The sequence below is a fragment of the Bombus pyrosoma genome, linkage group LG18, assembly GCF_014825855.1.
Source record: "Bombus pyrosoma isolate SC7728 linkage group LG18, ASM1482585v1, whole genome shotgun sequence".
Taxonomy (NCBI): domain Eukaryota; kingdom Metazoa; phylum Arthropoda; class Insecta; order Hymenoptera; family Apidae; genus Bombus; species Bombus pyrosoma.
In genome coordinates this window covers 799,452-811,601 of record NC_057787.1, presented here as the reverse complement: position 1 = coordinate 811,601, position 12,150 = coordinate 799,452, and the positions used below count along the sequence as shown (strand labels likewise).

Below are 12,150 nucleotides of genomic sequence, written 5' to 3'. Positions count from 1 at the left end.
GCGGAAGATTCAGTCCATGCAGTGGCGCACTGTTGCCAGAGAAACGGTCTGATTATAAATTATACATTATCTCGTGCTAGACCTGTGTACACACCGAAATCCAAGTAGACGTCCGCAGGCTACCGAGCCCTCGCATCAAAATGCACACCCGTTTACGGACTAGAGATAGATTAAAGGCTCGTTGAAACGCGGTATTATGGAAAGGTGGCTAACAAAAATTGCGCCAACTCGTCACACCCTCGGATGCTTGTTAAACCTATCGTCTGGAATAATCGCCGATCGATGATATATCTTTTACCGTAATAGATTATTTGTTCGATATAACTCGTTGTCCTTGTATGCAGTGGTCGTTCACTATAAAATATTATCACGACGATACAATGCTATTCGTAGGTTGTCTAGTAGGTTGTGCTTTTATATTTTTGCGACAGGAAGTAAAATAAATGCGCCGTGTTTCCCACAGTGCGCGTCAACGGCTCGACGTTGAGGTAAAAAGAGGAGGAGCGAGCTTGTAATTTAGACGATTTTACTATTGTTGCTCTTCTCCGTTACGGTTACGGGGGTAAACGATTCTTGGAACGACACAGCAGCAGCGAGAGTTAATCAAGGGGTGGAGAAAACACGGCACGGCTGTGGAGTATAGCCCTGAGTAAGCTAACAAGAATGTTTGCTCGCGCACTGTTACCAGCAGATCGAACTGTTTATAAATTATACATTATCTGCTGATTGCTAACCATACACAAAATGCAAGTAGATGTTTACTAACCAACGACGACTCTTATCGTGAAAGCGTCGAACATTCCGCAATAAACAGAATTATGCAACTATCGCATAAGTTTCCCACATTTTTATACCATTTCGAACGCTTCCAACGTCTTCATATAAGATTAACGAACGTAATTAATATTCACTACCTATGCAAGATGACGGTTGGCGATCGTTAAAATAGTAAAGATACAATTGCTCGTGGTTATATAAGTTATTGACTGAAAATTTGGTCGCAGTCCAGGATGAAAGTACGCAACGAACACATACAGAAAAACAGACTGGCGGAATATCCATGGAGCCATCAGCAGGCCGCCGATCCCTGACCTCAAAATGCAGTACGTTCACATACCGCCAGTGAAAGATTAGATATATACGTATCTCCAAGTTAATTCTGTATTATAAAATGGATGCGGTTCTTTCCTAATTTTACGACGCGAAACGCGTGCGTAAGATGTATGTATAACTTGTCGCAATGCGCATTTCTCTCTCCGCGAAGGAAGCTACAACAGCCTCTCTCAGTTTAATCTCCGTCGACCCTCTACCATACACGTTTCAAAGATATTTCCATGTACATAGGTGGAAAAAATATTCGTATTTACGCGGCTACGTAAATTTTGCTGCAGATAGAATTTTAAGGCGAGATGCCATGGTATTCTATCGGTACAGGCTTCGAAGCCACCCAGCCACCAATCCCAATTCTACACTGGAAAGCGTATTACATTCACGTACTGGCGATAGATTATGTCCATAGACACGACGACGGATATTGCAGCGAGTGGAAGAAAAAGAATGACGCCGCTTGAGTTGAATTCAAAGTGCTATTTTTATATTACTTCATAGCGAATGCGACTGAGTATCGCGCAATTTCAAAACTCGCCCTTTCCGACGAATTCCAATTTCGGAAATCCTTTATTCATTATCACGTCGTGAAGCAGCTTTTTCGACGGTGGACGCTTTCCGTTTTAAACGTATCTCTGGATTTATCGAAAACTTGAGAATTTTCGGTGTGAAGAATGCGAACGCGAAAACACGACGTGGCAGATTTTAGCCAACGAATTTATCTTCGTCGTTCCACAGTCCATAAAATAAAGCCGGGGGACGTTAATAAAAACGTCTTGACTAATTTTACAACGCAATCGCTGAGATATCCCGGTGGAGAAGATGGCGGGTCTGTGACTCGCAATTGTCGATGCAAAAGAGATAGGGGAGGAAGAAATACGCCACGGATGGACGATGCATTATGCATCGTGCGTCCCCGGGCTAACGTTGATTCGCGTACATAACTTCAATTACAATTAGTCAAGCATCCTGGAGGTCTCTGTGCAACATTCCCACAGGTATTTCGGCTGACGCACCCCAACTTCCAAATGCATTAACGTCACGTTTCCTTCGCGCTCTCGACGCGCACACAGACGTCTATCGTGGATGGCGCCGGAGAAGCCACGTATTATCTCCTAAAGCAGCAATTCTAAACCTGCTTACAGAATCATGTTTAAAAAACACGAATAGATTGGTCTGGGACGCAACGCCGATACGATGGTGACTCGATGCGAATTCGAGTCCAAGATATATATATATATGTATATGTATATACATGTTGGTTTAAAAATATCGCAAATCGTAATACGATTCAGACAATAATTCTTCAAAAAGGCATTAACGTTCAATGATATTTCACTGTCGAAGATATTATCGAAAGAACAGGTTTATTCCCAGAGTACGATCGGCACGACGGAACATACAAAGGCCAATTGTGCTTCGTTTATATGAATAAATTTGGATGTGATTTACAGGCAGGTAACTGTTCCCATCGTACACTAGCGACTTCCTGTCGTAATCGCAGCCGTATTCCTATTTGAAATTATGATCCACCAAATGTAAACAAAACATCGCGATAAGTCCAATAGGTGAAGTTTTAATTTCACCTAATCGCTATTTACTGCGTCATTGTGAGCCCGTAATAGGCCATATAAAACATAGTCACGGGTATAATTTGCGGCCAACATTATCACGCTGACGACAGGTGTAGTTAGCCGTATACATGTCCTTCTTGCATGCGCAACTAACATAAATGAATAGGGTACGAGTCGGTAGCACGTGCTACCGGCACCAGGATTCGAGTAAACGACCTTTAAGCGGTGCCCTTGACTTTTCTTGACACACTTTGGAGCGCCACACGGACCGCTTGCGTTCTCCAAGGACACTTTTTTTACGTCGCAATGAATCCGCGAACAGCGCCATCTTATAAAGGCGACAACTACGGGAATCATCTGGGAGAGATCAAACGGCAGGAACAGGCGTACGAATTAGCTTTAAAACAACTTATTTCACGGGTATATTGTTAGGGGAAATTGTGAATAAAGTTTAATGGCGCGCGGCCACTGTTTTTTTATCGCTTGAATCTCTTCAAGCTTAAACTTCTACTACGAGAAAGAATCTTTTACGGATTAACTATATATATATGCGAAAATTGATGTATTCGTTCGACCTATTTGCCTTCGATTTAATCCGATTAGCCATCGACAAAAGAAACAACGAGAAGGAATTAGTTGTTCATAAGTCACCTAACTGTCACTTTGCGTTACCGAATAATTTAATTATCCGTTTTGATACGATGGTTTTGAATACGAATCGCGGAATCGATCGTAAAACCGAAAATGTGACCGACAGTTGAAATAGAAGCCATGAAAAACTGGTAATCGTCTTGTATGATTGCGTTTCGTGAATGAAACCGGCTCTTACGTTCGAAAATATGGCTGCCATATGTGGCAACGGCGCACGCTTGAGAACAGATTGGCCCCTGTGTGTTTGGGGTCTTGTTTCATCTCCTTGGTCGTTTCAAGCTGACAATGTCAAAATTCCGCTCAGCATTGGAATTCTTTAAAAAAACTCGTGAAACGTACAAGCTTGGCGTACTATGATAAGTACCGGAGTAGAAATCTCGTCTTCAATATCAACGCTCCGTAAACAAAATTTTTAGCCAAAATGTTTCAGCGAAATAACTACGATAATAACAATGAGATGGTACTCACCGCACACGACTCTGTCGAACGGGCTCATCCAATCTGAAAGCAAAAATAGAAACGTCGTAATTAGTGTCAATCGATCCGATACGGAGATTATCGGGCGCTTCAACCCACCCGTGAAAAGCATGCACACTTCAGATAAACTACCCATACAGGCAGACGAACCATACACACATAGCAAGACCAAAACATTCGTCGAGAAGAGAAGGAAAAAGAGGGACAAAGAATAACAGAGAAACGAAGAGGACGCATTTAAGTAAGCAAAACTTATTCCAAGGGATACGCAATTAGAAAGTAGGAAATTCGCGGCAACTCCAGCACGCAAAGCCTTCGCTGCAACTTCGCCTGCTAGAAAGGAGGATTAGAAACGCGATCGTGAAACGTTCCAGCGCACCAGCCGCTTAATCCCGTTCCCATTCTGTCTGTTCCGTCGATTAAACCGAAATGTCACTAGATTATCCTAAACGTTGATCTCCGTACCCGATTCATGACAATGATCGCAACGTACGGTCCGATCGGTACGACATAACCTCTTATTTCAGCCGGGACATAGCGGTATCTCGCGACACGCGTTGCCTATGAGTACAGTACAACGTCTTCAATTAATCGCTCGATGGACTAATCGCGGACACTAACCATCCCCGGCATAGAATTTATCCCAATAAATCTCTCGGCTGCGTTACATTCGAGTGACTACCGCGAGAGACGGCGTTCCCTTCGTTCTCGGCTCGTAAAGTTATTCTTACGCACTCGTAAACCAGATAAGGACTTTATTGAATCACGAATAGACACTTCTTGCGAACGTTGCCCGATAAAGCTGCGCCATGGAGGATGAAAAAAGAAGACAGTTCTCCGCGACCTTTTTTTTCCCTCTGTTGCTTATGCTCAAAGGCAAATATTGCCGTACAAGAGCCCAATAAAAACCGACGTCGTTATAAATTACATTGAAGCACGTGTTGAGAAAAATCAGACACTGTCTGTACCGTTATGATTTAAACGTCGATTTGATGTTATCAAGTCGATACCATGATCGTTTCACGAATACCGTATGACAATAAGAAAACACGGCAAGAAGCACGCATTAAAACATGCTAGAAAGACTCAGCGGGTATGGCTTACATAAGACAAATTCTTCTCTTGTGCGTGTTTCCAGTACCGTTAGCCGTAGGCAAAATTTTCTCCCTTCGAAAATACGCAATTCACAGACGAACACTGGTTTAAAAATAACCAGAAAACTAGTTGGTATATGATTTATGGTAAACGTTAACACGTTAGGATGTACATTACTTACAAATATAATGAACAAATCCTTTCTTGGCATCTTCTGTTCGGGAAAATGCACGGAAGCGTGTGTAATATGGTGCAAGAGAAACGTTTATTGCACAGTATTGATAGTCAAACGAACTTTGAAAAATAATTTGTACAATTCAATGATTAATGGCTTCATCGAACTACGGTCGTACATGGCGTACGTATCGTGGCGCGCTCTATCAAATTTCGTCGTTGCTGTAATTTAAAGTCTGAACGCTAGGAGGTGTTAATTCGTGCAATGTGTGAATTCTACACGCCATTTGCATCGAGCGTATGACGCAAAATTTTCAAGCAATTGTTCGTTAGAAAAGCATAAACCAGCCGGTTGACAAATGACGAAGTGAATTATATCGATAGTTATTCAAAAACACGGTCAAACGTATATCGTTATTGTGAAATTAAGTGTGGCCATTGTCCGTTGAGAATTCTCTGACGAGATAACATCGATTCACGCGGACGATATCGCACGATCTTTCAAGAAAATATTCTATCTTCAGTGCACAACACAAAGCAAGTGTGCACGTATCACGAAAGCCAATTATATATGTCGGATTGGTTTATTTTCATTGGTGTGCGGCATCGGAACCGAACCTTGAAGAAGCCCCAGCCTCCCTCGTTACATTTTCGATGGAGGACGTGCATCGCCTCGTGTGCAACTCATCTGGACGACCGCGACGACACGAACACGAGAAACAATGCAGACCGGTGAGTTGAATTGCTTTTAAAAATATATACATACACGAATGCTTTTCACGGGCGTCGTTGAGAAAAACACAACGTCGACGACGGATTTGTCCGACCGCCACAAATACGGTAAATGGCGGTAAAATGCCGTCGGCACTTTGTTCGCGCTAATACTGCCTCGAACAAAGGCGCCTATACGAGCTGTACTGCGAATGCATTATACACAACACGGAGAATAGCTGGTCGCTGGAATCGGGCAAAAATTTCAGGTCTACGATGATCGCATTGCAAATACCGCTATCGTCCGATCGACTCTATTGTTTCTGTAAATTGGAAATCGACGAAATTTTTACGTACTGTTTTGTTGCGCCGACAACAACTTAAAGCAATGAGAGGAACAAAATGGAATTCTACGTAAATTAATGAGTCTGTCAAAGAATGGGTTTATGTTCGTGTAACGTTTGAAAAATGCACATGGTGCTATTTTCAAGTTACAAAGTTGTACGAAAGCAATGTGAGCAACGTACCTGACCAGGAATAATGACATGCAAATGTTAAGTGCGCGTTATGGAATAAAATTATTGTCGATTCGTTATTAATATCGGATCTACTGAACACGGAATATCTTAGTTAATTCCGTTCTATGTATCTGCTATGACTTTTTCGACGAGTTATGGTAATAACGTAAATTGGGCCGTTATCGTCAATCGATCAGATATAAATTATGCTCATATTGCTGATAACAGATTGAGTTGATGTTGTAAAAGTACAAAATAAATCATAGGGTCGGAAATAAGTAGGTTAATATGATTAGCTACATGAGAAAGCTACACATATTAATATCTATACCGCTACAATTAGTTTTATGGGATATTTCTATTCTAGTTCAGGTCACGAGCAACGGCTCGAGCATGCTTCTAGCGCATTTTACGAAACATTCGAGGCATAACAATGTTCTAACAACTACATACTCTATAGTGAGTGCCCCCTGCGGAAAGAATGACTATAAACACGTGTAGCGTAGGTCAGTTTCCATCTATCGTTGGAGATTCAACGATTTGTCATTTGCGAATAATCTGTTACAGGCTATTTCTATATTTTTTATGCTCTTTTTATTAACACGAATGTAGAGCAAAAGAACGAACATGAAAAGGATATATGATTTCGCTACGCACAATAATTAAAAAATCAGCAAATATGTATAATTTTGTAGATAAATAAAAGTTACATTTTATAGTTCATGTATTTTCCATGATTCCGACCAACGATAAAACGTTGCTATTATCGATTATACACGAGATGATAAATTTAGATTCGAATCGGGCGTAATTTATTGTTTCGTTAATTTATTACTACGAAATATGGTCGACGCTTTAACTTGCAAATTTCTGCCATTCTCCGTGACTAGCGATAAATACAGACATAAATAAAACGGCAAATTCATTATTTTTTAACGATCATTCTGCTTGTACTTTCATCCAACGGTACGGATACAATTATAGCGTTATCTCTGACGCATTATTAAGAACAACATCCGACGCTCGGTCATTAATGCGTGCAGATAGTCTGTGAAAATCATGTTGAAATAGGCGCCGCGATTATCATTAATTCTGATATTGATTCGGTTCGTTTCTACGGGCAATTTAACGCCATATTAACCACTAGCGATTAAGCTCGAATCGGTGAATCTATCTTGCTTATCGTCGGTTTACATCTTTCGATCGAGAAAGAGGAGACTCTGAACAAAACGTTCATCAACCACTACGATCGTGTGATACACGATACTGATTTGAATACCGACAACTAGTTTTACTATCTGTACATTCTACGCGAACGATCACCGTGAAACGATATTCAAATCCTTAGCAGAAATTCACTCTACTTGCTTATTCGAATACAAGGAAGCTACGTACGTTTTAAAATCATGCTAGACAACAAGCGGCGTGGAAAGGAAGTCAAAGGAATACGTGTTACGTATGAAATAAGAGCAAGACGGAATCACAGAGAAAGACGGAAAAACAATTACAGACTTACCGGTGATTGACATCCATGGATATCGTGGTATGTCCGAGATGCCGGGTTGTCCGGTGGTAGGTTGTTGGCATGATGTCAAAGGATCAACGACAGCCGATGCAGCGGCGGCCTGATGATAGAATTGTGCAGCTGCAGCCATGGAGGCGGACGCAGCGGAAACAGCCGACGAGGCTGACGCGGACGAGACCAGGCTACCAGGTGTAGCGCCGTTCTGATGATGATGACCAAGGGTATAATTTACCATCGGATCGGCGGACGTTGGTGCGACATTTCCGGTAAGACTGGCGGTATAACGGCAAGATTTGTCACCGGCGGTGGCGGCGTCGACAGCCGCGGCCGCGGCCAACGCGGCGCTCGAAGCCGCGGTCGAACCGAAGCCTGGCACCATGCTGGACGTGGCACCGAAGGCCGCTGCCGCTACCGCTTGTTGTTGCTGATGATGATGGTGCGCCGCTGCCGCCGACACGTATGGATACATGCTAGAGGTGGTACGTGCAGCCGGTGACGTAGAGGCTGAACTTCCTGAGTGCTGTGGACTCGAGCCCGTCGGGCTAGGAGAATTGTGCTGTTGCGCGTAATTCACTGCCGCGGCCGCGACTGCAGCCGCGGATAAACTCGATTCTAAACTTGCGGTGGCCGGACTTGTCGTACACGCCTGGATCGTGCCGGGGTTCGCGCTCGAGAACAACTGTTGATGATGGAACTGTTGGTGGTACTTAGGTAGCATACTATCGATTATGAATTTCGAACTCATATCGGCTGTAGCCGGTGCCGATTTCGGACTCGATGCCGAAGACACGCCCGGACACAGAGACCGGGTCCAGTGTCTCAACACCGATACCGTGCCGGCAAATCTGCCAGCGGCTGCTTCATCTTCACGCACACTCTTCCACGCCGATCACCGTTCTTATATCACTAAATAATATAATTTCTCGATGTTGGATCGATCAAAATTTTGTTTGCACTCGACGCACGTACACGATTACTGTTCGATTATTCGTTTTCTCTTTATGTCCCGTCGTTTCTTTCTCACTTTTCGTACTCAATCGTCGTCGTAATAGTTCTTCTTCTTCTTCTCCTCCTCCTCCTCCTCCACCTCCTCCACCTCCTCCTTCTCCTCCTCCGCCTGTCTTTCTACTTTCCCTTGTTTATCCGTTACCTTTGACCCCCACTTTGATCGTCACTTACGCAACTTTACACATTATCACAGAAACGATAGCGGACGCGAGCGTACAAGGATGTATATCGCTAGTAGGCGGATGATCGCGATTACCGGATAGCTCGCGACGGCAGACGGCACACCGGAACGTTTCCAGATCATTCGTTTCCCTCCGTCGCGTGTCCTTTTGAATGACGGTGCAGTCGATCACACACCGGGCCGAACAGCATCCACTGTCCAGGTATGGTTTTCGGGTTGACGTTACGATTCCTTTATGGTAATTACGATTCCTTCCACATCGGGACGACGAGCGACAATAAAGCAGCGGGTCTTTCGTCGGTCGGGCCCACCCAGCTGATCCAACACAGCGGTCCCAGTGAGGAAATTGGGCTGCGACGGCGATCGAGGCGACGGCACGAGGAGAGAGAAGAGAAGAGAAGAGCGTGGCCCCTGTCAGGTGTTAGAAGCCGTTTCTTGCGTACTTCTCGGATAGTCGACGAATCCTTTATGGGCCATGCATGAAGGTACTATAGCCCCCTATCCCGAACGCCGCGTACTACAACCCACGGCCAGCTAAATGTAACCCCTTACAATAATGGCGCCGCTTGTCTCTCCGTTCTGTTCCCCCCTCTCTTCTACGATCCTCGAGCGCGCTGGGGTACCAGCTGGTAAACAGAGCCGACCAATCGCGCCGCTCCCTTATCCGAGGTGGACCAATCGCGGCCCGCCTAGGCGCGCCAAGATGAATGGCTCTCTCTCTCCACGCTGACTCGCCTCTCTCTGATCTTCGCTGCTGCCTATACCTCCAGCTCTCTCTTCGTTTCTTTTCAGCCGCGGATACCTCTCGTTTGCTCTCGCTTCACTACACCACGCTCTCGCGTTTCGTCCATACCACACGTTTCTCTCCGCTTTGCTCTCTTCGGCTCTGTGTGTTCAACACCGCTCTACTCTCTTCTCTGCGTTCTCTCTTGCCAGTGCAGTCCTGCTCACCACGTTGCCTTATACCCAACACTGTTGTGCAGCTTTCGGACGTCGCGCACGATACGTCTCTCTTTCTCTTTTCTCCTCCTCCTCCTTCCTTGTCCTTCCTTTTCTCTACGCTCTCTTCTCTCGTTTTCTTCCTTGCCGCTCCCTCTTTTTCCTGCTTTGCTTTCTAGCCAGCCAGCACTTTTTTCTAGATTAGCCTCGCACGCGTTTATCCATTTTTTCCGTCGTCTGATTCTCCTTCGTTTTTACGCTTGCCACGTCTTTCGCTTCGTCTCGTGCCTCCACAGTTCGCTCGTGTCTCTCCCTCTCTCTCTCTCTCTCTTTCTCTCTCTCTGTCAGCTCGTAAACACGCCACCCACAATTTCTCCAGTTTGAAATTTCGTATCGATCTTTCTAATCGTAGCCGTAACTTTCGGTTTAGCTTGCCTGGGATTCCGTTGGTCCGTCCGACGGTCTCCGCTTTTCCTCCGAGATCTCCACAAATTTTCGCCGCGTTCCTCCCTCGTGTCTTCTCTCTCTTTTCTTATCTATCTCCTTTTATTATCTCGTCCCTTTTGTCTCAAACCAAAGATTTTTTATCTAACTGCTCCCTTCGAACAGTCCACGCCAGGCCTTTTTCGCTCTCAAGGAACACGATTCAAGCTCCACTGATGCTCCGTTCTATCGGATCTACGTATTTTACCACGAAAGAAGATACGCAGACTCTCGGAATCGATCAGTTAACAAGGAATAACGTCGCCGTGTTCACAATCGGTTTCATAGCCACGGTTCTCCGCGCCAGCATCCCGCTTTCCTCTCAGAATGACTTGGATCTAGATGGCGCTCGATTCCCTTACGATTTAGCCGAGACCCGCGGTTCCTCTTCTCTTTCCCGTTCCCGCGAGGAATATGCAAGCGAAACTGGCGCGTTCCGCCAGCGTCGCGTCGTCTGCTCGACTCTTCGAAACCACTGAACTCGTCCCGGTCGGAATAGCGGCGGCATTCCTGCGTTCTCAGAGTGGTGGCGAAGGGTTGGGGCAAGAAGCGACTCGCGGGCCCGGGGGAAGGGGTTACTAGTGAGACTAGTTGCGGCCAGAGCGGGGCCGGGAGGGGTGGACGGTCGCGCGAGGGTGGAAAGATAGTTACAGGGGCGGGAAAAAGTTCTCGATCGCGAGATTTCTGCCGCTGCAGTGGACAGAGGTGCCTATTCGTTACTATCTCGCGTCCGCGAAGCACCTCTCCTTAATTGATCGCCGCCTTTCTTTTTCCGTCTCTGTTTCCGCTCGTGGGACGGCCACCGAGCTTCATTACGCTCGATGGCTCGGTTTAAATATAACGCGGCTTGTTTGTTTTCATGCTGAGACTCAATGCCAAGAGGTAAACGGCTGGTCGTATTGTACGCGGTGTACAACAGTTTCTTGGCCGTTGCCGATGACGCAACGTAAACTTTACGAAGCCTCTTAACTTTTAACCACGTAAAACCGTGTGGTCGATTTTTGATTAACTTTACGATCTGCTTACAAGATTTCGCTACCGCTAATTAATCGACCGATTAATAGGGATGTTACGGTGGTTCGCGCTTCGAGTTAGGTCTGATAAGATCGATTAAAGGCTGGCGTATTAACTTACCTCGGCCGCTGCTATCCGTTCCTGAAACAGAATATAAATAAAAGTGTCATTAGCGAGCCACTTGAGAATTATACATTTTGCGAACAGATAGAAATCTGGACGATTTAGTGTACGGGTATCCCCGGTTTACTCATCCTCGAAATGTAATCTAGCGAATTCGTTCGAATAGCTGATTTATTTCGTCGATTAGAAATTATCCACCATGGAAATCTTTAATTTTGAGTGGCGAACAGAAATGCTTGAGAAATTGGGAAAGGAGGATCGGAAATGAACAGGCGTGGTCCCTCAGGTATCTCGGTCTATGCTTCAGAATATGGATGGCTCGTAGTGCCTCTGAAGCTAATCTATGGAGATGAATGTTCCTCCCCCGGCCACAGTCCTCCATGCATTGAAACCGCTCGATCCTTTAAGACACCGCCTGTTCCAATGATATCCAACATGGCAACTCCAAGTACAAAGGAGAAATGCCTCGGCGCCCTTTGTTGCCGGGACGGCCCGATAGATGGAACGATACAGAAAACGACCTAAACAACAACGGATGGTTATACCCTTTTTTATACATGGGAAACATGT

The 12,150-nt window shown here is 45.1% G+C and overlaps 1 protein-coding gene across 2 annotated transcripts in view; it reads right to left on the bottom strand.

Annotated features, from left to right (window-relative positions):
* The window catches only part of LOC122577198 (homeobox protein abdominal-A homolog), a 38,250-nt gene extending 29,381 nt beyond the window's left edge, over positions 1-8,869 (bottom strand). For both annotated transcript variants that reach the window (XM_043748345.1, XM_043748346.1), the window contains exons 1-2: positions 7,824-8,869; positions 3,801-3,833 (exon numbers count right to left, since the gene is read on the bottom strand). In XM_043748345.1, coding sequence (XP_043604280.1) covers positions 3,801-3,833; positions 7,824-8,577 — 787 coding nt within the window. In that variant the 5' untranslated portion in view covers positions 8,578-8,869. The remainder of the gene's footprint in view (positions 1-3,800; positions 3,834-7,823) is intronic.
* Between the last annotated feature and the right edge of the window lie 3,281 nt (positions 8,870-12,150).